General features: G+C 37.0%; 1 protein-coding gene across 1 annotated transcript; it reads left to right on the top strand.

The window, feature by feature from the left end:
* The first annotated feature begins 21642 nt into the window (after window positions 1-21642).
* On the top strand, window positions 21643-25465 carry LOC149831326 (multiple organellar RNA editing factor 2, chloroplastic-like). The gene is made up of 4 exons (XM_090013823.1): window positions 21643-22122; window positions 23990-24087; window positions 24277-24342; window positions 25080-25465. Exons 1-4 carry the CDS (start codon window positions 21710-21712, stop codon window positions 25220-25222), a joined length of 720 nt encoding a protein of 239 aa, XP_089869949.1. The 5' UTR covers window positions 21643-21709; the 3' UTR covers window positions 25223-25465.
* The last annotated feature ends 1724 nt before the right edge of the window (window positions 25466-27189 follow it).

Genomic DNA, 27189 nt, shown 5'->3' with positions numbered 1-27189 from the left:
AGCGGGAATAAGAATCAATAAAGATAACATAGTAACGACTGCCAGAGAGAGAAGTAATAGGTGTGGGTCCCCAAACATCGAAACAAATAATCTCAAATGGCTTTGAAGCCCTTTTATTAATAATATGAAACGGAAGAACATGACTTTTGCAGAGTTCACATGATGAACATTTCTTATTCTCTAAAAATGATCATAAACTAGACTCTAAAAGAAGACCATCAAATACAAGATTTTCAACGAAGCCCCGACTATAATGTCCCAAGCGACTGTGCCAAATATCTGGCTTATTAGAATGAGATGAATTAAAAACTTCCAATGAAGGGAAAAACAAAGATTCTGAAGACGAAGAAACTGAATGCTTGGACAGCTTCAACTGGAGAACTGAGACTGAAGGCGAAAACACTGAGGGAATCTCCTTGAAGACATACATGTTTCCTTGTCGCTCCCCCTTAGCGAACGTCTCCTTCGTTCGTAGATCCTTAACATAAACAGAGGAGGGAGTAAATTCGACGGAAGAATTCATATCGCCAACAAGTTTAGCTACAAAGACAATGTTCTTTTTAATATTAGGGGCAAGGAGGACATTGGACAAGTGAAGTGAGGACTTTGACATAGGGATATGTGCACTGCCAGTAATGACTAATGGAGTGATAAGTTTCATCTCCCGTAACTATACTACCTTTTTCAAAATAAAGCAATAAGTGAGATAACTTACCCGCATTATCCGTGACATGGGTGGCAACACCGGAATCAATGTACCACTCGCCTTACTCATTTTGCTTGATCGTCATCTGTGACAATGCTGATAACAAAAATTATTGCACATCTATAAATGGCGCTTTCGTGTCCACGGTAGAAGCTTTATTTTCAATTTTGTTTATTTTTCCTCTATTCTGCAGATTAAACCAACAATCAGCTTTCACATGTCCTCTTTTGTTACATAAGAAACAAGTGGGCACTCTCCTCTGATTCCCTGCATTAAAAACACCCGAAATATTAGGTGTAGGCAAGATACCACGTCCTCCCTGTCCAAAATGGCTTCTGCCTCTGCCTCCTTGATGCCCTGAATTCCCTCGTCCAAAACCTACAAAAGTCTCCATAGTCAAAATTGAATGAGAACGAGCTTATTCATTTCTTCTGTTCTTTGTTTCATAATCATCTCATGCTGAAGAAGTTTCGCTTGAAGGTCGTCAAAATTGGGCAAGTGAGGAAGACATGTCAAAGTTGTGGTAAACATGTCAAAATCAAAGCCCAACCCATTAAGAAGTTGTTGTACTTTGTCTTTATCTGAAATAACACTTCCAATAACAACCAATTTGTTAGTAATACTCTTCAAGCGGCCTATGTATTCCATAACTGTCATGGAGCCTTTCTTTAAACTTTGAAACTCATTCTTTAAGTACATAACTCAGGCTTCTGATATCTGGGAATATGTCTGAGAGAGCTTACACCATAAATCTGCCGCAGTGCAATCATCTGAAAGAGTAGCCAACACTTCTTGAGAGAGTGTTGACGTAATTAAGCAACCAAAGATTGATCCCACTTTCTCTAAGGTGTATACTCTGGATTCTTAATAGATTTGGTAATCGTCTGTCATCCTTCTCTTTCAGTATCAACATAGTGAAGACTCCTTCATCTTATTCTTCGGTTGCATCTCTTCCTTCAACATCAACATCTTCTTCAACATCCACGACTCTCTCCTTCTTCTTCAACATCGTCTGCGTCTGCGACTTCTTCTTCGGTTGTATCTCCTTCTTCAATATCACCTTTCTTTTGTCTACAACTACATCTTTTTGTCAACTGCACTTTCTGTGGTTTACTTTCTGAATTTGATACTTTCCTAAGTCTGTGTTGTGAATACTCCTTGTATTGCTGGACGATTTATATCATTTTGTTCAAAATATTATTGTCATAGTCCAGCATTCACCATCGCATCAGATTTTCTCGAATTTGTATTATTGTTCTTCATCCTTTTCAATCAGCTGTGAAATCAGTGTTTTCTGTGCAATGTCTATAAGCAGCCTGCACAGGAAATAGAGAAAGAGAGAGAAAGGGAGAAGCACAAAGGCTGGGGCGGCTGAACAACCACACCACCGAGCCCTAATTCCTTTATATAAAAACAATTTTACAATATTACAAAAATGCCATTAATGAATGTCAAATGCATAGTAACGAAGGATTGATGTGCGTATGGATCTGGATCCAGATCCATACGCATGCTCTATTTTAATAGACCTGTCCTAAACAATTAAATTCTAAATGAATGCAACATGTCCTAAGCAATTATATTCTAATGCATATAACAAGAATTTGCTAACAATACTTAAAAAAAAAAAAAACAATGACTATGGGTTGAATTTCTTCAAACAATCAAAGTTCAAACACAAACTCATTCATTTAAAGAAAGTTTCATGAATAATGTAACGTGACTAAGCATAAGCTTCGATCTTGAAATGCATTCAATAACACGTGATAGAAAACACAAGCATTCTTCAAATAAATAGCAATTTAATCAGTTAATCTTTCAAAAAATCTACAAAAGACATCATAAATGTTTTATAAATAATTAGAATAAGTACAGGTCAATCAAAACAAAGAGAAACATGAAACATATATAGTAATTTTTATGTCTTTCACCAATTTATCTTTATGATAAGGTCAATATATGAAAACACATGTCCTAAGCAATTATATTTCAATGCATGCAGCATTCAACGAGAATTTGCTAATGATACTTAAAACAAAAAAAAATGACTATGAGATGAATTTTGAAATGATGATTAGGGCTTTAAATGATTCAAATTTAACTACCAAAACATTTGCAATATGATATCAAATTAATCCAAGAGCACAAAACAAACAGATTCATATAACGCATTAATGTTTGTCGAGGCATTTCACTGAACATTTAGTGAGCACCTCCCAAAGCACTGGGAAACAAAAAAAATTTACACACAAAATCCTCACAAAAATTCATGAGAACATGGGTTTTTGTCCTAACAATACCTTCTAACTTGTATTCAAGAATTAACCACATGCAGACAATATTGAAATCACAGGTAATAATCACACACAACCAAACTGAAATCACGTATGAGTTGTTTTCTCAGGATAAAGCACTCAAACAAATCACATGTGCATCCAAACCATGTCCTACACAATTACCTTATAGAAATCAAAAAACATATTTCAATAGTAAAACAAAAAACCACATATTTAACACTCCACCAAACAAAGACAACAGGAATATGAAGTGTTGGATCTTCATGTAATTCTGCTAGATTAATTTATGTTCTGCTTTATTTCTCACGTGATTTTTCATCATCACATCTTATGCCTTCTTTAATTAAAGATGATTGGTGAGAAATAGGCTTTCTTATGACTAATTTATCTATCTCTATAAGAATAAAATCAATCATTCTTTATCATTAGTTATACACTTTATGACAAAAAAATATTAATTTACATTTTTATATTATCATAATTAAATAAAACTTATTTTATTTTTCTCTAATCAAATTACTAACCAACCAAAGTTTTTCAAATAACTTCTTAAAAATAGTATACTAATGATTACTAACGAGTAACAAACATTTGAAATTTTATTGTTCTAAGTTCTAACCAAAACCAAGTACTAAAAAAGAAAAATACATGATACCCCAAAAACATAATCTAAATTCATGTCATTTAAACAAATACAAAATTGAAACCTTAATTAAAGAGCGAATAAAAACTGCATTAATTAAAACAAATACATAATAATTGAAACAAAAAACAAATACATGATAATTAATAAAAAACAAAAATTCTCATTTGTGCTAATTAAAAAAAAAATTAATTTTATTATTTTCACATCTAACCAAAATCAATAATTAAAAAGAAAAGATGCATGCACCCTAAAAGCATAATCCAATTTCATGTCATTTAAACAAAGAAAAAATTGAAACCCAATAAATACAAGAATACAAATACATCTCATTCTCAAGAATATGAATACATTTTTTCCGGTCTACCTGTTCAATCCAATAATAAAAATTATAAATACATCTAATGCATATGAGATTACACCATAAGAGAGTCGACTTCACATAAACAAAATAAGAAAACATATCTTCACAAAAAAGAATTTAAAAACTATAAAAGCCATAAAAAAATGAAAAATAAGAAGCAAGATGATGATTAAGTGGAGAATCTCAGAATCTAACCCCAAAGATGTGGCAGACGCTCATTTCCAGTGTGGGTTGCAGCCATGCAAGGAGGGCAGAGGGTCATAAACTGAGAGAGAGAGAGAGAGAGAGAGAGGCCGTAGGCTGTGTAGTTAGGGCAAAACGGGGGAGAAGAAGGGCGAGGACTAGGGGCAAAGGGATTATGGCTAGAAAGAGGGGAGGTTCAGGTGGTTGCACACTGTGCAACTAGGGAAAAATGGAAGGCAAAGAGAGAAACTGAGAAAGGGGAAAATGAGGGAGAAAAGAAGCGGGGTTCTGGGAAAGGGGAAAAGGAGGAGAAGAGAGGGGTGGGAGTTCGATAGTTCGAAGAAGGAGATACAGGGGAGGAGAAGAGAAGGGAAGGGTGGGGGCCGTCAATCGGGGAAGGAGAAACAGGGGAGAAAAAGAAGGATAAACGGGGGGAAGGCGGATGATCGGTCAAAAAAGGAGAGATGGGGAAGAGCCGAAGAGGAGAAGACAGAAGGAGAAACGGGGAAGAGCCGAAGAGGGAAATACAGAGAAATGGGGAAGAGAACAGGGCCCCTCGTGGCCCTGAGGCGTAAGCCCCTCGTGTAATACAAGAGGGCAGGCTCAACTGGGTCGGGTACTGCCCAGTGCGCACCCTGACCCGCAGTCTCCCTCAGGGCAGGTGGACACGTGCCCACCATCTTGTAAATGGCACGTAGTTATCAAAATGGATATTAGAGAAATGCATGAAGCAGAAGCGAGTGTTAAAAAGTAGTATGAAGCAGTGTGACAAATATAGCGAGATTTATGAAAATCTCGCGATAATATCGTAAAAAATTGCTTGAAAGTTTAAAATGACAATTTCTTGTGAGATTTTCAAAATATAGTGAGATTTATGAAAAAACATAAATACCGTGATTTAAACGCGATATTTACGTTTTAAACAGTTATTTATCATGAAAAAAAATCTTATATTTTTATTTTTAAATAATTTTTATTAATATTTTCTTCACAACAAACAACAACAACTATGCCTTCATCCCAAAACAATTGGAGTCGGCAATATGAACCAAAAAAGAAAATCATTCTGGGTCTTCCACATGAATCCTTATCCTTCAATCATTTTTATCCAATGACATGTCCTCGGTGAGGTTCAAAGCATTCATATCATTTCCTTTCATCTCCATCCATGTCTTCCTAGGCCTACTTTGACCTCTTTTAACTAATATATTTGCTCATTTCTTCATCCTTCTAACTGGAGCATCATTAGGCCTTCGCCGAATATGTCCAAACCACCGTAAACTATTCTCTCTCATCTTATTTTCAACGGGTGCAACGTCTACCTTCTAAGCATACGCATCTCAGTTACACTCATTTTTTGAATATGATGTCTCTTGGCAGCCCAACATCCCGTACCATATAGTAAAATGGGCCTAATAATCGTCCTATAAAACTTTTCCTTCAACCGCAATGGCATTCTACGATCGCACAACACTCCAGTTGCACTTTTCCTATAATTTTTTTTTTATGTTTTGTAATTAATTAATTTTTTATTGTCAAGATTTTGCTAAAAAAACATGAGATTTATGGAATTTTTTCAATTTCTCGTGAGTTTTTGAAAAACAAAAAATTGTCGATAAAAACTTTTGTCACTATGGTATGAAGCCAAAAGCAAAATTCATTTTAGAAGCATATAAGAAACAAAAAAGGAAACGTGATGGAAGCGATGGAGAAAGGAAGGGGAGACCAACAAGAAGCAATGGGAGAGCTAGCGAAGGGAAAGTGAAAATAAATAATAACATGAAAAATACAAAAAAATAAGGAGAAACGATGAAAAAGCAAGGGAAAACAAAGAAAAAGAAAAAGAAAAGAAAAGAAAAGAAAAGAAAAGAAAAGAAAAGAAAAGAAAAGAAAAGAAAAAGAGAGGAAAGTGAATGAGAAGTGCCCTTTCCATAAATGGGAAGGGAGTTTCCCCCTTCTTGCTTTAGAATCATGCTTCCCTTAGGGAGATGCTTCCGGTAACTAAGCATGGTATGGTAGTGCCACATATTATTAACATATATTGTCATTAATTAAAGTCTGAAATTTCTTAAGTGGCCATTTTATTTTTTTCTTATTATAATCATCAAATTATGGTATGCCTTGTAGACTTTTGACCAAACTTATCATGGCTTTGAAAACAACCCAGGCCCAATCATGCTACGACACTTGGTACAAATGTTACAAATCTCATTCACGAGAAAATCTCATCAAGCAAAGCTTGTGATAAATTAAAAATAAAAAGAAACACATGAAAATATCAGAATAAATAAAATTTTAAATGTATATAAATAATTACTGAAGAAAACAAAATGATAGATATACAACACTTGTTTCTCAAAATAAGAAAAGTTTGTAGCATAAAGGCTTGCCCACACGGTCTCAGGCTTGTGGAGGATAGGGAGCTTTCCCTCTATCCAAAGTTTGGGTCCCATACCAACGGGGGCTCTGCTTGTGTGGAAGGAGAAGCTTGTGTTGGGACGTTGCAAGTTCGAATCCCTATGGTATAGTTGTATAACTGGTAGGGGTGTGCCTAACCCCAGCTTTCTCTGTTGAAAAAAAAAAAAGTTTGGGTCCTATATCAACGGGGTTTTTGCTTGTCTGGCAGGAGTGGTTTAGTGTATGTCACCTTGTGTTGGGACGTTGCAAGTTCGAACTCCAAATGGTATGGTTGTATAACTGGTAGGGTTCTGCCTAACCCAAGCTTTCTCTGTCAAAAAAAAAAAAAACTGTTTGGGTCCCATGTGAACATCCCCTTCCGCAATATAAGGCAGGAGACTCCCTCAGAGTCGAGGGGATGCCATGAAGTTTTATAACACCGAAACAGTGACCATACATGCGACAGGCTAATATCAATGCAACCAGGTCTCCCATCCTGAACGTGTTTTTTCTGTGTAATAAATGAAAAGAAAAACACGGGTTTTGAAGTTGATAATTCCAAAACAAAAAGATTGAAAATTTGATATTAAAACTAAATCTGGTTTAAGTATATAAACACATTATGTGCCTCTTCATTTTATTTTCAGCACATATATATTCATCAAGGTAATCATCTCTGAGTTGATTGTAGCAATATGAATACACATCAAGCAAGAAAAAACTATCTTCCCCTATACAATCTTTGGACACTCTTCACAGTTGCATAGAATTTGTTCATTGTTATGAAGCTTCATTTCTTGAAAAGAATTTGTTCACCCATTCACTTAACAATTAGTAGACTAGACATAATTCAGAATGTTATATATATATATATACCCAAGCACATTCAAACAATGAACTAACAATAATAACACAAGGCCAACACCTCCAACACAATATAAGTTATATAACCAAATATAGTTCTACTTATTAAAAACTCAAAATTATGTTATGCAAGGTTTTGCCATAAAAGAAAAAAGCAAAATATAAAGGTCACATGAAAAAATAATATTCAATTATCTTATAATATTACAACCACAAAAGAAGTATTAAAACAACTTGTTCCAAAAACTTTGAATACTCAATTTTAATAGTTGTTACAAACATTCTTTACTTCATTTGAAAATTTTAAATACTCTATTTTTATAAGAGTAAAAAAAGTTTCGTACTTGTTTTTAAAAACTTTAAAAACTCAATTTTAGTTAAGAATTAAAAATATGTTCTTATTTTTTAATGAAAAACCAAAACAGAAAAACTAAAATAGACAAAACACTTTTAAAAAGAAATACTTACTTTAGAAACCTTTTAGAATTCAAAATTATTGTAAGCACCTATATTTTCGAGAATACACTCAACGTATTCATTTATAAAAAATAATAGATCGTGTAATTCATCATATTAAGATGTTGAGAACAAAATCTAGTGAAACATTTAATAATATTGGGTCCAATCAAAGGATTGTGTTCAAACTCTCCACTTAACAATTAGTATATTAGACATTATTTATTTATTAATTGTCAAGGGAATGTCATATATATGCACACGGTGAATCCAAGTACATTCAAATAATTAACTAACAATAATAACCTAGGGCCAACACCTCCAACCTAACATAACCAAATCTAGTTGTACTTGTGAAAAACTCAAAATGATGTTATGAAATATTTTGTCATAAAAGAAAAAAGTAAAATATCATGGTCACATAAAAAAATAACATCACATTTTTTTAGAATAACACAACCACAAAAAAAAATATTACAAAAACTTTGAATACTCAATTTTAATAGTTGTTAAAAACAATTTTCATTTCATTCTAAAAACTTACTTTCAACATTGACCCACAAAGTAGGGGTGGCTCTACCTTAGTTAACAAAGAAACCAAGATAGTCAATAGGGAAAGATATATAACGACATCCAAATAAATGTCCTGCAAAAGATACAGTCTTGGAAGGAGAATTAAGCAAGGTCAATTTACATTTTTACTTTGGAGATCTTCAAGTCAGACAACCTTTAGAACACCTTAAGCAGTATTAATGTGTGTGTGCGATCTGAGATTGTGGCGCAACACCGAAGAGGAGGACATCATCGACGAATTGAACCACGGTGAAACTGTCCAGGCCAGTCAGATCCAGGTTGGATAAGAACCCAGATGAAACTGCATTTCTAAACAAGGCATTAAGGGTCTCACCAACAATATTGAACAACAGGAGGGATAGGGGGCACCCTTGACAGAGACCCCTACCCATGTGGAAGTACTTACCTCACTGTCCATTGATTAAAATATAGTGATCTGAGCATTAGTGACCAATTAATCAAGCACCCATCCGATAAACCGTGACCCGAAGCTCATCGATTCCATGGTTTCTTTGAGAAAAGACCAAGAGACTGAGTCAAATACTTTGAAGAAATTAATTTACAGGATAAAATAAGCCCTATTTCTCTTGTTGAGGGTGCCAACCACTTCATTTGCCAAGAACCCACAATCCTGAATCTTCCAACTAAGAAAGAACACATTGGTAGGGCGAGATATATAATAATTTTGAAAATCTCCTTCATCCTTATTGTGAGTAATTTGGCAAGCAGGTTGTATGGGATCCCTAATAAGGATACTGATCTAAATCTGGTTATATATATATATATATATATATATATATATATATATATATATATATATATATATATATATATATATATATATATATATATATATCCTCTGCACAGTCCTCCTAGGGGATGAGGATAAAATCAAATTTGATTAATTCTTTGAGTAGCGTCCCGTTGGAATAAAACTCATATAAAGCTCCTTCTTGCAACATCCCCCAGAATGACTTGAAGAAGTGAGCAGGGGGAACCTGTCAAGGCCAGGGCCTTATTACCTAATGGCAAAGACCACAACACCCCTTTAATTTCTTCTTCGTTGAAAGGTCTTTCCATGCTTCTTGAAATCTCATATGAAAGCATTGGGATGGAAAGACCTTCCAACTTCCTAACAGGATGTGAGTGTTTCAGTTGTTTTTCCATGTGTTATTAGGAATTAGATCTTCAATTTAAGAGTCAAAAAATCTATTTGAATTTATACATTATTCAAATTCTTCAATATTAAGGTTTATAAAAAATTATTTATAAAAATAAATATATTTATAATGAGAAACCCTTGCCAAAGTGCAGAAAACCCCAAGTGAGACCCCGCAACCACCCTGCCTTACGGGGCCACGTCTAAAAGCTACGGACACACTCATGCACCAATGGGGTTTGATATGGTGCCTTCATCTCAGCACCCTCACAATACTAAAAACTTGTCATGAAATCGATTAGGTATATAGACACAATTTATCACTATTTGCTAAAAGGTTTACCCAAATTTTTATCCGATTAATCACGATTTTCTGAGGAACAAAATAATCCCAAGTAAATGCCGAGGACCAAATTAAAGCAGCTCATTGCTCAACTTGGTTTGGGATCAGCGTGCAACTTGTTCATGATCGTCACACGAGCAGCTTGTATAGTTTTCCAAGCCAATCAGGAATAATGAGTGTTCAGCTTGGCTTGGAATTCACTTAGGCTTAGTCAAATAGGATTTATGTATTTAGTAATGATAGGGTGCTCCCGGAGTACTCGCACCTCATAGAAGCTTTAGATTGTCAAATTTCTTAAACTTTTTTAAGTTGATCAGACCCTACATATATGATATATAAGCATTATTTAGTAGAAAACAAGTTTTGGATCATGTGATTATAGCATATATATGTATGTTTTTTTTGTATGCCCTTTACAAATCAACGGCCCACAATGTATATCAAAATTTCATGACTTAAAAATTTTTACTGTTGTGTCCAAAAAAAATAAAATAAACTACGTTGAGTACATCCATAGGGTTTAATTGAGAAGATACAACCTACAACCATGATTCCTAGGAAGTGAGAGCAGGTACTCTGGGCATTACTATGTATTAGTATACATGTTAAAAAAACATATGATGGCTGGTTGGTTGGGTTTGTTTGTAACCAACAAATCAAGGATCCCATTCTCACAATGGACCTCTTAGAAAAATGGTTTTTTTTTAACAAGCCGACCCAAATGATCTATGTTGGGTTCATTCAGCTCGTTTACCAGCCCTAATTTTACAGCCAGCATAGGCATAGTACTTGTCATGTATAGTATAGGAGTGTCAATGGCTCAGGCAGATCCTATTGAATCCAATAAGGTTATAAGGGTTTGATAGAAAAAGAGAGGTTTGGTTAATTATTTGAGTTGGACCCATGAGGTCCGACTAGCTAATGGAGTTGGGTATGATTTATAAAATTTCATACCAGATCCAGGTTCAACTCTAGTACCAATTAAGATTTGTAATTGTTTAATGCAAAAAAATATTTAAAAATTTATTATGTCACGCTTGGTTTATGCAATCCTTATAAGACCAGGGTTTGGTTTTCCTATGACAGATCCAATTAGATTTGGATCTAAATTGGGTACTTGGGTACGAGTGCCTCAGAGTCGGATCAAGTTTTGGATCAACCTGAGTAGCAAAAGTCCGACCCATTGATACCCCTCGTATAATGGGATCCACTAGCTATCTTGGATCCCAAACATGACCAACCTGATTCCACCCATCCCATATGTCATCTCCATCATCATACCCCATATTAGAACTTTTTTATTCCTAGTTGTTTTAATCAAATCTACCTCATGTATGTGTTCTAAAATGTTCATTTAGTGAATATCAACATTTGAATCATCCAAATCCAATGTGTGTGCAAGACTTTTTTGGCAATTCAAAAACCGACAGTTGAAAAAATATCAACATTTTTTAAGTTAAAAAAATCATGTCTTTTGCAAGAAACATACCATTAAAGGATCAATTCCTATCAAATTGATCATGCTGAAGCCATATGTGGGGGTAAGATTAGATCAGAAAAACTAGTCAGAAGGGGTACGGCGAATTTCAAGCAGGGCAGTCATTTGTCGTGAAGTTATAAAAGTCGTGAAAACATATATAGGGAAAATACGTAGGGAGAGAAGGAGAAGAGGAGGAAATGTGGAGGTTCCTCCCTCTACTCGTCTGCGTTTTGGCGTGGAATCTGGATTCCGTTCGTAGTGAGACAGATCCGTCTGATGGTGAGGCGTCGATTTTCTTGTTACAAAGTGATTTTTTCTGGAGTGACATTTTATCGAATTGCAAGAGAGACCACGACGTTGAAATAACCTGCGTTTCTTCTTTCAAAAATAAAAATTCCTCTGTACTCATCAAAAATGAAACTTTTGATTATTTTCAGAAAGTGGGGCTTGATTAAATTTTTAGAAGAAAACCCGACTGTTGGCCATGTTCATTGTTGGATGATCCTACTATGTTTTCTTTCTAAATCAAAAGGAGCTAAGATTATTTCCTTTGAGTGGTTTTGTTTATTTATTCATTTATTCATATATTTATGTGTCATGTTCCATGCAGTCTCTGCTCTTATCACTTTGTATAACAGCCTAGACTATCCCTCTCAGTTAAGTGGATGGAGATCTAGCGAAGGAGATCCCTGTGCTCAATCTTGGTTCGGCGTCACCTACTCTGGATCTTCGGTTACAGAAATGTAAGCAATCCTTACTGGAACTTCCAATAACTTTCCTTTATTCCTTTCTTAGTTTCAAGGTCTTATTCATGGACAAGATTTCTGCTTAGAACCAAATTGCCCTTAAGAAAAGAAATTTAAGGACACCTCTGAGCCGTCATGTTTAGTATTTATGTCTTTTGAATGTATAACGATCTATTGGATGCAAAGGACTAGCTGCACATCGTGTCTATTCTGTTTATTTCAGTTTGAGCAGCACACTATCTGGTCTTGGACTAAACGGGTCGATGAGCTACAACCTCGACACTTTGAAGTCTGTGATTAACTTGTGAGCCTCTACCTTCAGTTCTCAAGTTTGCATTCCATATTTGGTGAGGGTCTTTATTCTCAAGTGTAAATTTGTTGGCGCATCATCACACAGGGACTTGAACAACAACAATCTCAGCGGCCAAATACTTTATCAACTTCCACCGAATTCTCAGCAACTGTAAGTTGAATATAGTGATTTGTACTTTCCAGAGCCAAGTGTTCGTGCAATTGTTTGAGTTGTTTCTGTCACCATTGTTGCGTAGAAATCTTGCTGGGAATGGTCTTGCTAGAGATATCCCATATTCGATTTCACAATTGACTAATCTTACATACTGAAATCATAAATTTCTGACTTGTCATTGATAATTTTAGCTTAGGTTATTGTTCTCTTTCTTGCAGCCGGAGCCTGAGTTCCGACCACCAATGTCGGAAGTGGTGCAATCACTTGTAACGCTTGCACAGCGTGCAAATATGAGCAAGCAAACGGTTGGAGGCGACTGTGAACTCAAATCTTGTAGATGATGCTAATTACAGTTGGAGCATGTCTGAGACCACGTGAAGATCCTGATAGTAAATTTTGACTTCATTAAACTGCAGTTTGGCATCTGGTTTTGTATTAACATTTTCTGCTGAAATGTAGAATACAGGCTGTGTATAATTTGGAGCATACAGCAAAGGGAATACCTCCTGAGGTTTGTGCAAGAATGCATTTGATTGGATTTATAGTATCATTTAAGCAAACAAAGTGTCCTTTAATGCTTTGTTCTTGTTGGCAATACAGAATATAGCTAACTGCCTTTGCTTGATCAAAACCTGCCTCTGGTTTGTAAAAGAAAAGATGCACACCCAAATTTAACGTGGTTCAGTGAAGTACCACCTACATCCACCATACTCCACTCTACAATTCACGTGTGGAGTTTTTTACTATTTAAAGATATTACATGGTTATCCACTAATTATAGTCAATCCTCTAGATTCTTTTCTTTGTTACATTTGATAACATCATTACATTTGATAAAAATATTATCTTCATCTCCTTTACATCTAAACGAATTAGCCCTTCCTCTGAAATTATCGAGATTATCAATAATCTTGGTCTCCACAATATTGGCCTCACATGTGTCTCCTTTTGTGTGATTGAGATTATCGATAATCTGGGTATTATCGATAATTTTGGACTCCATCATATTGGTGTCACATTTAGCTCTATCATAACCGCATGTTAGAGTTAGAGTTTCATGCTCAATCTTATCGTGATCTTTATGGTAACCGCCTGGTAGAATCCAAGTTCTATTAGCATGCTCAATCTTATCATGATCTTCATGAGTTTCATTTGCATGCTCAATCTTATCGTGATCTTCACAATCTCTATTGTTAACAGTCTTCCTCAAACTGGTAGCGGGTAGAGCAGAGAGACCCAGTCTGACTCAAAGATCAAGGAAATGAGTGTGCAGTATGGGCTTAGTAAAAATGTCGGCAAGTTGTTTGGATGATAACACATAACAAGTGATGAGAGTTTCCAGGGCAACTTTTTTTCGAACAAAATGATAGTTGATTTCAACATGTTTCATTCTGGAATGGAATGCATGCATTATGGTAGTCTGAAGTGCCAAAATATTATCACAAAAAAGGACAAGGGGTGATAAAGGAAGACTCTTAAGTCACGTAGAAGAAACGTGAGCCACATAAGTTAAGCAATAATGGATGCCATCGAGAGTTATTTGGCTTCTGAACTGGATCTGGCAATAGTAAGTTGCTTTTTGGTACTCCAAAAAATGTAATTGTTCTCGAGGAACGTGCAAAAGCTGGAGGTAGAGCGCCGAGTAATGGGACATTTAGCCCAATCGGCATCTGAGAAGGCATACAAGGACAAAGATGTAATGGAAAGCGACCAGATCCCGTGATCAATAGTGCCGTAAACAAAACTATGAATGTGCTTTACCATCTGAAAATGAGTATTGGTTGGATTTTGCATGATCTTACTAACAAAGTTAACACTGAATGAGAGATTAGGTCGAGTCATAGTGAGGTATTGGAGACCGCCAACCAGACTGCGATAAAATGTAACATCTTAAAAAGGCAAATCACCATCCGTAGTGCTAGTAGCATGGGTCACCATAGGCGTAAAGACAGGCTTGGCACCAACCATTTGAGCCTTATCAAGAAGTTTATAGGCATAGTGCTTTTGATTCAGGAATAAGTCCCTGGAGGTCCTGTGAACTTCAATGCCCAAAAAATAATGTAAGAATTCAAGATCTTTCATAGCAAACTCTTGACTGACAGTGTGGATGAACTGTCTAAGAAACTGAGAATCATTGTCAGTCATAATAATATCATCAACATAGAGTAGAACAATAATTATTATAGATCCATTTTTATAGATAAATAAAGATGGATCAACAATGCTGGAGAAGAAACCAAGAGAGAGAAGAAATGTTTCAAACTGATCAAACCACGCCCAAGTATCTTGATTAAGTCCATACAAGGTTTTCTACAGTTTGCAAACAAAATCCAGCCTTTGAGGGTCTTGAAACCCTGGAGGTTATTCAAGGAACACAATTTTATTCAAACGACTATGTAAGAATGTATTCTTGACATTCAATTGCTGAATATCCCAGTTGTAGGCAAAGCAAGGGAGAGAGCAATACATATGGTGGTGGCAAGCTTGATTAGAGGAGAGAAGTTTTTCAGGAAGTCAATACTCAGGATTTGATTAAATCCCTTAACAATAAGATGAACTTTTAGTTGTTCGATAGAGCCATCATTTTTTAGTTTGGTTTTATAAACCAATTTATACCGAATGATATGCATACAAGGCTCCTTGGGCACAAGTTCCCATGTGTCATTGATATGAAGAGCACATATCTCCATAGCATCACATCACCCTTTGTGGGCAAGAGCAACCTTGAGACTTTTTGGTTCAAGCGGCACACAAAGAGCAATAAAATATTTCAGATTAGTCTTTAGTATGTCATCCTACATATGAGTGACCATATGATGGATTGGAGAAGAAGAACGTGTAGTGGTGCCTTCAATATTGTCCCTAATGACAACAGATTGGCTAATGCAGGTAGGAGAAGGATCACAAGACTGTGAACCTTCAGAAGCAGCACTGACCAAGTCATTGCGAGTGGGTTCACATTTCATACCCATGTCGTGAGATGACTCACATGTGACATTTCTTGGATCCTGTGGGTCATTAGACTCAATCAAGTTAGAGTTAGTCTGAGTGGACCATTTTTTCAGACTGATGAGCTCACTTTCGTGTTGGTTGGCAGAGAAGAGGGAGGTCAGGTTTATGGTAAGGGAAGACATTTTCATCAAAAATAACATGTTTTAATGTATAAACATGCCCAGACGGGGGTAAAGACATCGATAGCCTTTGTGATAATCACTATAGCCCAAAAAAATACATGGTAGTGTTTTTTAATCAAATTTATTTGTAGCATAGTCTCGAAGATATGGAAAACAATGACACCCAAAGACTCTCAAGTTGGTATAATCTGGTTTCTTTCTAAACACCTTCTCATAAGGGGTTTTCATACATAAGTTGGGTGTAGGTAACCGGTTTATGATCCATACTGCCGCTAAGAAGGCTTTTACCTAGAAACGAGTCAGAATTTGAGCATGAAAGAGCATGGTTAACCCTAGTTTGGTGATGGTCCGATGCTTTTGTTCAGCCATTCTATTTTGTTTTGGAGTTTTTGGATAACTTTTATAGTAGACAATCCTGTTCATCCTTAAATAAGTCCGGAGTGCAACACTCTTAAACTCGTCCCTTTCATCGGTTTGAAAAAACTTTATTTGTTTTTCAAACTGATTTTGAACATATTTATGAAATTCAATAAAATTGTTGCACAACTCAAATTTATGTCTTAAAAGAAATATCCAAAAAAAAATGAGAATATCCATAAATAAAGATGCATAAAATCTAAAATTTTGATAAAAAGTAACAGGGGCAACAGGTCCCCATAGATCACAATTAACTTTTCCAAACATCTTCGTACAATGATCATCAACAGAAAGAAAAGGTAGTCTACTTATTTTACCCATTTGACAACTTGCATATATAGCATTTTTAACAGACTTTAAAGTTATTGAAATAGATTTATTTCTTTCATGAAAGTCAACAATCTGAGCATGCACATGCCCAAGTCGTTGATGCCAAATGTTCCAACTGGAGTTTCTGAAACATGTAAAAAAGAAGATTTGCTCTTTGTCATCAATCCCGTTCTTTGAGTTGTTGAATCTATATAGGTCTCCCACTCTATTCTTTGTCACTATTTGTTTGCTCGTCTTCTTGTCCTTAACCATAAAACCATTAGATGAGAATTCAAATAAACAGGGCATATCAGAAGTTAATTGGCTTACAGATACCAAACTCTTTTTAATATCCAGAATGACCAATATATTGTTCAAGTGACGTGAATGCTCACCATTTCTAATTTTTGTGGACCCAACATGAGTGATATTTAATTTGGCATCATTTTCTACCATAATTTTTTGAACCATAATACTTGAAACAAGTTTCAAGGTTACCTGGATTGACAGTAATGTGGGCAGTGGCTCTCGTGTCAGGGAACCAATCTTGATCTTGGCTATCAGCAAGTTTCATTGCCGCAAGAGCCTGTGAAACATCTTCAGTTTGATAGGAATGATTAAAATGGTGCCAATAGTTGATGGCACTATGATTCATCTTGCCACATATTTGACATACGACCCCTTTCTCTTTTCTTTGATTGCTTTTGACATTCGGTTGATTAACACTTAATTTGGTTTTATTTTAATTAAATCGACTACCGCCCTGTCCAGCTTTGATAAAGCCATGTCCTTTTGAGTTTAACTGTGGCTTTGTGTTAGCATGATTTTTTTGATTGGTAAATTTTTGCCTAAAAAAGAAAAAGTGCTAATTTACACCTTATTCATGTATGGTGTGCATGGTTTCATGCCCTTGGAGTAGGCCAACAACATCATCATATGGTGGAATAGGCACCTTTAGCATAGTTGTAATGGATGCATCGTGCTCATGGCCAAGCCCATTGAGAAGCTAGAATACCATAGTTTCATCTTTCACGGGCTTGCCAATGACCGCGAGTTCATCACAGATTTTTTTAAACCCATTAACATATTCATTCATCGAGAGGTTTCTTTTCCAATATGACTATAATTTTTGCATCAATAGAAATTTACGTTCTTTAGAGACGTGAGCAAAAGCCTTGATAAGGGTATTTCATACCTCATTTGATGTTTGGAGGTCAACGATGAGACCCAGCACTTCTTCAGATAGAGTGCTCGTGATCCATCCTCGCAGCAGCCTGTCGGATTTTTTCCAGGCAATAAACTCTGGATTTGAAACACCACCTATGGTTTGAGCCAGGATATGAGTTTTGCCATCAACAAAGCCAATCATGTCTTGGCTTTCAATTAGACAAAGTAACTGTATTTTTCACAACAAAAAATTTGAATGGTTGAGTTTGATTGTGACGAAATTCACCACATTCAGATTGAAGGGGTATGGGAATTTAATGGAGCATTTGATGGATGTTGACGCCATTCAGAAGGATACTCCAATCACCCAGGATGCAAGTTGCTCTGATACCATAAAGTAAAAGACCCACACCCAAATTTAACGTGGTGCGGTGAATTACCACCTACATCCATGATATTCCACTCTACAATTCACGTGTGGAGTTTTCCACCATTTAAAGATATTACATGGTTATCGACTAATCTTAGTCGATCTTCTAGATTCTTCTCTTTGTTACATTTGATAAAAAATATTATCTTGATCTCCTTCACATCTAACAGAATTAGCCCTTCCTCTGATATTATCAAGATTGTCAATAATCTCCAAATTATCGATAATCTTGGTCTCCATAATATTGGCCTCACATGTGTTTCCTTCTTTTGTGTGATTGAGATTATCGATAATCTTGGACTTCATCATATTGGTGTCACATTTGGCTCTATCATAACCGCCTATTAGAGTTAGAGTTCCATGCTCAAGCTTATGATGATCTTCATGATAACCGCCTGGTAGAGTACGAGTTCCATTAGCATACTCAATCTTATCATGATCTTCACGAGTTCCATTAACATGCTCAATCTTATCATGATCTTCACGATCTCTACTATTAACAGTTTGTCTAAGAGAGTTCATGCCAATGTTGTTGGCATGAAATTGGTTGGATTCTTCTTTTCCAGTAGTTTTGTTCCAATCTTACCTAAATGGTTTCTCCCCCCAAACTAGATTCTACCTATTTTTGGATGAGAAACTCAACCCCTTACAACCCCTTCCAAGCCACAAAGAAATTGTTTTTGTAAGCACACAACTTCCAAGCAATTGATTCAAGAAGAGAAATGAGCATCATCCAAGAATGAGATGTTTCAGACAAAGGACTAATCGTGTAATGTACAATTCATGACCGCAATCCCCACAACCCATGTTTATGTGCACTCTACTCAGAATTTTCAATGCTGGTTTTGGAAGTCATTACCCAGCATAAATTTTTTTTTATATTTACATGGAGAAACCACCCTCAGAATCAGAGACTTAGATGTGCTGGCTTTGCCTGCCGTACTTACAGTCGTTATTCTGGCAGCATAAAACTTTGTGGGCTTGCCTTTGCCCTCAAAGAATCGCCACGCTTCAGCTTGCGCAAGGGTTGACGCCCATGGGATTTGAACCTAAACCACTACTCTAGTGGCCTAGGTCCCATCCCACTACGCCAAACCCTTTTAGGGCTTATCCAACACAGTTTAAAAATTGGCAAGATATGAATCAATCATCAAACAACTCATATCAATTTTCAAGGGATATGGAGCCTCATAAACCACTGGAGGCAGATATGGTTTAAATGAAACTGAAATTCGACCTACATTAGGAAGACTAAAATGATCTGACCCATATTCTTTGTGTATCAGGCAAAACTCATGACGTTTCAAGTTGAGCGAAAGATATTGAAAAAAACTTCAACATAAAAGATTAATCCAATTGGGTATGGATGCCTATATCCTTGGTAGTAATTCATGCCAAATAGCCAAGCTAATTAGACAATTGTTGCAAAATCCAACAATTCTTGGAATACCAAGATATCAATTTTCAGCTTATTAAAATTTCTAGTTATTTTTGTTAGAGAAAGTAGCCATACACATGAAGAGCACATGTTAACATGGTTTGGTTGTTCAGCCTACATCCACGGGAAAATCAATCACTCTATCTCAGATTATTTTTACCCACTGTTGGTTACACAATATATAGAAAATTAGCAACAACAAAAATAGCAATTGCTCAAGATAGATGATATCTCCATCTAGAGAAAACATGAAACAACCCACAACACGATAATCTTGCATGATGATGTTGCCTATGCTGGCTCCACATTTTTTGGAAACTGAATCCATATCATAACAACATTAGCTGACAGGCACCTAAAAAACCGCATAGCGATTTACTGAAGGACACCGCAAACCAAATAGCGATTTGCTGAAAGACACTGCAAACCGAGTAGTGATTTGCTAAAGGACCCTCTTATCTCTAATAACGATAACATTGGAAAAGGTAAGGACGTGCGTGCAACAATTTTTTGCATTTTCTTAAAAAAAATCTTTTTTCTTAGATAATTTAGGGCAGATTTTCTCATGAATCCGATACTAGATTTGCATCAGTGTTCGACATCGGCTTGTTCTTGTGGCGAGTTGAGCTCAAGCTCTTGGTAACGAGTCGTGTTCGAGCTGACTCTCATTTACACAAAAAAAACTTTTTCAAAGTTAAATTCTATTTAATTTAAACTCTAACACTGCTAAATGGAAGATTAAACTGGCTCATCACAATATAAATATATTGTTTCAAATCCTTAAGCTATGAAATTTGAACCCTAAACTTATTGCTAGCAAGTCAAACATCTTAAAGATCTACACTCCACGATATAAAATATACTTATTACTAACCAACCAGCCCATACAAGCCAAGTTGATCCGAAAACTTGGTAATTCATGTTCGGCTTGCCCAGTCTAGTTCACTAGTTCAAACGAACTCTTTACGAGCTGAGCCATGGCTGATCGTCTCATTTTCCAACCCTATTTGCTCGATAGTTGTTTTTTGCCGGTTAGGGATGTAAATGGTTCGGATCAGATGTGGCCAAAATACCACATCCCACTAATCTGATGTTGGCTAAACAGTTCGAATTAGGATTCTGAACCTGATGGTGAAAATCGCCAGAACCGTTTTTACATTTGAACGGATGGATATATTTAGGGTACGTTTGAGTGCTGCTGCTTTCGGTGAAAACTAGGGATGGCAGTGGACGATGGAGAACATGAAATGGGAATGGAGGTTAAAATCAAAACCCGTGCGGGGATGGACTTACGCTTTTCTCTGTCTCGCCCCGTTTTCATCCCGATCTTGATCCTCGCCTTGCTCCGCCCCGCCCCATCTCAATCCTTCTTTAGGGATGACAATGGATCGAGCAAAAACGGGATCCCGCCCCACCTCCCCCCAAGTTTGGACTGGGGATGGAGGACATACGAGGATGAAGGTTAAAATCAAAACCTATGTGGGAGATGCAGGGCAGAATTTTGAAACGGGGCAGGGGTGGAGATCCGGCCACGGTCCATAGTGAAAACGCACAACCTTAGATGCATTTCCATGGGTCCGGCAACAAAAGGAGTCCAAAATCAATGCTGGACCCCCTTTCAATAGAAACTTATCCCAGCACGGTTTGTGCATTTAAATTCTGATGTTTGGTCAGATTCGGTAGCAAAAAATCAAAACCATATCCGAATCCCAATTATAACCATGTAGTTTTGGCTTATCAGATGCTACTAAACGGACTCAAGGGGTTAGGCTCAGTGGGATGGGCCTAGACCGTTTAAAGGGCAGTCTAGGTTCAAATCTCACGAGCGTCACCTCGTGCTTAAGCGGAGCCCTCAGAGTTTTAGGCCGACCTGGACAGAGGCCGTAAGTTTGGCAGGCTGAGCCAGCGCGGTGCGGTTTCTCCGACTTAAAAAAAAAAAAAAGTTGTCACTAAACGGAAACGGGTTCGATAGGATATCCGCCAAAATCCGATTCATTTAATTGACACCCCTATCCCCAGTTAATTTAAAAAATAAAATAAAACAAAACAAAAAGAAAGGAAAACGTTCAAGGGTTCTTGCGCTCGGATAAACCCTACCACATCGCCGACGCTAAAACCCTCTCTCTCTCTGCTCGCCATGGCCGTCGTCGGCATCTCCCGGGCCATCTCCGTCCGCCCCCCCGTGGCCGTTCCCCTCTCCAGAAGGATGTACATGGCCCTCTCCCACCATGCCCACCTGAGGCCCTCCCCGCTCCCCGTCTCCGTCCGTGCGCGCTCTCCGGCGCTCTCTCACTTTCTCCGTCTCTCGATAGGTGGCGCCACTCGCCTATCCATCCGCTGCCGCGTCAATCGGTCGAGCGACTCGGCGTACTCGCCCCTGAACTCCTCCTCGAATTTCAGCGACCGCCCGCCGACGGAGATGGCGCCGCTATTCCCCGGCTGCGACTACCAGCACTGGCTCATCGTCATGGATAAGCCCGGCGGCGAGGGAGCCACCAAACAGCAGATGATCGACTGCTACATCCAGACCCTAGCTAAGGTCGTCGGCAGGTCCGTGTCTTCCTTCCTCTCCTCCAAACCCTAATTTTATGCTTCTCCCCATTTTCCTTTCTCTTTTAGATGTAAGATTTCGTGGATACTCCTTGCTTTTCTCGTGCTATTCTTCTGAATCTCATGATGTATCTGCGGTGTTTTCGATTGTTGGGATTGAATAATTTGCGGTCGATTCGGCTGATTGTTAGCATGTGTTGCTTAGCTTGTTTCCGCGGTAGTTGCACTACGCATTATTTGTGTCGTCGTTGAGTCCATTGGTTGGAATTTTCATGGGTGCACCGTTTTGGGAGGGTGGCTTGAAACGCCCCAAGTAGATGATAGCTGGTGCACCGGCTGAACTGATGATTTAGGCATTTTTCTTTTCTTAGAGCATCACTGTTGTTCATGGATGGTGCATCCATTTGAATTGCCAATGGGGCAATGCTATGTAATGCTTCCCGTTTGTTAGGTCCATTGATCGAGTGTCGTCGAGGGTGCATATTGCCATGGTGAATTGAAATGCCTCCGGGGTAATGCCTGAGAAACAAAATTTACATATGAAGTAAGTTTGGCCTCAATAAAGAATAGTTATACAACAGATGATCTAGATGGCTAGAATGTTTCCACTAACCAAAGTGTTTCCTGGAATGCTCATGAAAACTCGGGTTTCCCATTGTCATCGTGATAATGGTCATAAATCCCCTTTTTTATAGTTTCTATGTGTAATAGTGTCTGGAATCAATAATGGATTCTTTCTTGTCTCCATTTCGTTTCTTTTAATTAGGCCTCCAAATGTCATTTTTGAAAAGGTTGGCTTTGTTGGCATTTTGGGTATGAGACAGAGCCTTTTAAGGAAAAAACAAGCTCATGTATGGATCCAATTTTGTCACATCTCAAGTTTGGATCATATTTTTTGAATTTGATTCCACAGTTCTTATAGCTTGATTTGGTTTCAAGTAAACATCTTGTATTCATGTCTGTTTTTTACTCAAAACCTGAGGATATTCTCGAATGTTTTTGTACATATTCTTGATACAATACCTTATTTTATAAAAATTAGAAATTTAGAACTAAATGAACCTGCATATATTATTTATTGATTTTTTCAATACTCATTCTTTTATGCTATTTTTTTTTCATTTGCCTTTTTGAATGCAAAACCATCTTAATCGCATATTCTTTATTTAACTATTTTTTGCCGCTTCATGTAGTTCTAAGTTCTAACTATGGTCCCTACATGGTGCATTCTCTGGAATGCCTGAGCTAATGTATTTTAGTGTCAATGCATGATCGCTTATGATTCTTTTTCATTTATTCATTTATTGTGATTGGATTTTTCAAGAGCTAACAATTAAAGATGTACTTAAAGGATTTCACATACATATACACAAAGGAAATCTAGACTTTTTAGCAATTATATGTAATAGTAAATATAATAAACTACTTCAAAATCTTAATTCCATTTTCTTGCTATCTAAGTGAATCTATAGTGTGTGTGTGTGTGTGTGTGTGTGTGTGTGTGTGTGTGTGTGTGTGTGTGTGTGTGTGTGACAAGGCCCTTTCAGGCTTTCACTTATAGCTAGAGAACAAGCCCATCTCTTCACTAAGGGCCTCCTTTGCATAAGAAGGCTAACATGTGGATACACATGCATGTGTGCATGTTCTGTACTCTAAAAATGTCTCTCTATTCCACATGTCACTCTGGCTGCACTTTTGGTTGTTATAGTAATTCTCTTTCTGATGAACACATGGCAGAACAGCGAAATCACCTATAGCTATTGTCCCTAGATGTTTTTTTACTGCTGATAATTGCTTAGAATCATGAGATGATTCCTTTTTGCGTATCATTTTTCTTTTTATGAAATCGATCAGTGGTTTGGAACAGTGAAGAGGAAGCAAAGAAGAGGATTTACAATGTTTCATGTGAGCGATACTTTGGTTTTGGCTGCGAGATTGATGAGGAAATCTCCAACAAGCTTGAAGGTTTGTACAAAGAATTTGGTTGCTTCTTCCTGACACTGTTGGCATTGCTCTTGCTTGCACTGCTGCATTTTGTTTCTCTTTTTTCCATTGTCTGTAAAGGAGTTCACTATTATCTTTCTTTTTTTAGTATTAATATTTTTATGATGATTATGTTTCAAATTTGTATGTTTTGATTTCTATTGGGTGTAGGAATTCCTGGGGTCTTGTTTGTGCTGCCAGATTCATACGTTGATCCCGAGAACAAAGACTATGGTGGTAAGTGTAAAGTTGTCTTCATTTTCACATGCATTGGATATTATTCTGAATGAGGATAACATGTTTTATTTGAGATATGGCTCTGTTATTTATGAAATTAATTTAATTTATGTGTAACACATTTGAAATTAATTTAAATTCTTGAAGTTAATAAACATGGAAACAAGATGGTATGTTGCCGTATACTTCAGTTTTATATGTAGCCATTGTTGATTTCCTGCGATAGCCAGTGATTTTTGGTGTTATTTTCATCTCACCTAAGAGCTAGCATATAGATGTTTCGTCATTTGAAATTAATTTAAATTCTTGAAGGAATAAACATGGAAACAATATGGTATGTTGTCGTATACTTCAGTTTTATGTGTAGCCATTGTTGATTTCCTGCAATAGCCAGTGATTTCAGTGTTATTTTCATCTCACCTAAGAGCTAGAATATAGATGTTTCACCATTTCTGTAAGGATCTCTTGAAAATAATCATTTCTCTACTTTCTAAAATGCTTTCTATAGTGCCAGAATGAGGAAACATTAACGTACTTTTTTATTGGATTGCCTTAATCTGCATCTGTTATTAATCCTTATGCCTCTACTTCAAGCGGCTAAAGCAAAAAAAAAAGCAAAAACAAAAAACAATGGCATCTAAGGTTACTTGGCTTAATTTCTGTTGAGGGGGTGCGGTGGTTTTGGTTTCTTGACATCTGTGAAGATGCATTGTTAAGCTTTTGTTCTGTTTTTGCAGCTGAACTGTTTGTTAATGGCGAAATAGTTCAGAGATCTCCTGAGAGACAAAGGAGAGTTGAACCAGTGCCCCAGAGAGCTCAAGACAGGCCGAGGTACAACGACAGAACTCGGTATGTGAGGCGCAGAGAAAACCAGCGATGAAGTGATTAATAGGCTTAATGTATGTTTTGGTTGAGAAAGGAGCAGCAGCAAGAATGGGAGCTAATCAACAACCTATTCTACTAGAGTGCATGGAGCAGGATAGTAGTTTGTCGTTCAGTTTTAGAAGTGAACTTGAGTATTTTCGGTTTCATGCTGGTGATTCCAAGACTTGTGTGCCCTTGGACATGTTTGTTTATGTAGACCTTGCTTTAAAATTTAGTGTTGATACTTCAATTGGGAAAATCTGAGCAAAGCTTTTGCTATTTTGATCTTACAAAAAAAAATTCCCATCCGATTAAATGGGCGCTCCTTATTTTCTGGGAGTGTGAACATAAAGCTTCAAATGCATCCAATTTCATGCTTTCAAAACAAAGCTTTCTGGGAACCAAGTTTCGAAGTTCCAAGAAGCTTCAGTAACCACAAAAGGGACTAATACAACAAACAAACAACAAAATGGAGTGTTGGGATCTATCATTCAAAAGTATGGAGATGTAAATCATAGGATAAAGGTTGGGTGGATGAAATGGAAGAGTGCAACTGGAGTGTTGTGCGATCGTAGAATGCCATTGCGGTTGAAGGGAAAGTTTTATAGGACGGTTATTAGGCCCGCTTTACTATATGGTACGGAATGTTGGGCTGCCAAGAGACACCATATTCAAAAAATGAGTGTAGCTGAGATGCGTATGCTGAGATGGATGCGTAAAAATACAATAAAAGATAAGATTCGGAACGAGGAGATACGTAAGAAGGTAGGCGTTGCACCCATTGAAAATAAGATGAGAGAGAATCGTTTACGGTGGTTTAGACATATTCGACGAAGGCCTAATGATGCTCCAGTTAGAAGGATGGAGAAATGAGAAAATATATTAGTTAAAAGAGGTCGGGGTAGGCCTAGGAAGACATGGATGGAGGTGATAGGAAAGGATATGAATGCTTTGAACCTCACCGAGGACATGGCATTGGATAGAAATGAATGAAGGAGAAGGATTCATGTGGAAGACCCAGAATGATTTTCTTTGTTGGTTCATATCGCCGACCCCAACTGTTTTGGGATGAAGGCGTAGTTGTTTTTTGTAAAAGGGACTAATATTTAAGAAAAAAAATCAGTTTGTTAGTTCACAACCGAAGTGTGGAGAAACATAGGTAAGGTAAAAGGAAAGATACATTTAAAAAAAAATGAGCTAGATTATTTCAAAATTAGTGTTTAAGTATTTCATGCACCATTTTTCCAAAAACTAGTCAAGAACAAACCTAGGTTGATTCAGTCACGGCCAGGTAGGCCAAGTTACCAGTTGTCTTGCCGATGGATCAGCTCTAGTTTGTATTTTGTTTAGTTTGGGAACGAACAGGACCGGTTGCCAACCGGATGAAGTTCAAACCACACTAGAAAATTTAAACTTGACAAGGAAATTAAATAAATGTAAGGGTAAGTAGAGCTTAATAAAAATGTCGAAAATGATTTTATATAGTTAGCATTATAAGATTAGAGATAAGCGTGTGTAGGGCTGGTAAATGAGCTCAACGATCCCAGCTTGAAGTCTTCATGCTTGGCTCATTCTTGTGGCAAGCTGAACAGAGTTTGAGCTCTTAATGAGCCCGGGTTCGAATTGGCTTGTTTATAAAAAAAAATACATTGTTTTAGAGCTGAAAAAAATAGAATTGCAACCAAAGAGGGCTCCGCTTGTCTGGCATTAGTTCACGTCACCTTGTGTTGGGATGTTGCAAGTTTGAACCCCATGGTATGGTTGTGTAACTGGTAGGGATCTGCCTATTCCCAGCTTTCTGTCGGAAAAAAAAATGTATTGTTTCTGAGCTAGAAGCAATAAGTTTTTATCACAGAACCTATTTTTTGCAAATCAAATAGTTCACTCATAATGTACATGTACCATATGATGTTAAATATATCTGAATCTGATGTTTTTAATACTTAACGAGCTGGTATGAGTTGAGCTAAGCCAAGTACCTAT

This window comes from Nuphar pumila, chromosome 7 (genome assembly GCF_984573655.1).
Source record: "Nuphar pumila chromosome 7, dmNupPumi1.hap1.1, whole genome shotgun sequence".
Taxonomy (NCBI): Eukaryota; Viridiplantae; Streptophyta; class Magnoliopsida; order Nymphaeales; family Nymphaeaceae; genus Nuphar; species Nuphar pumila.
This window is presented reverse-complemented; position numbering and strand designations above follow the sequence as displayed.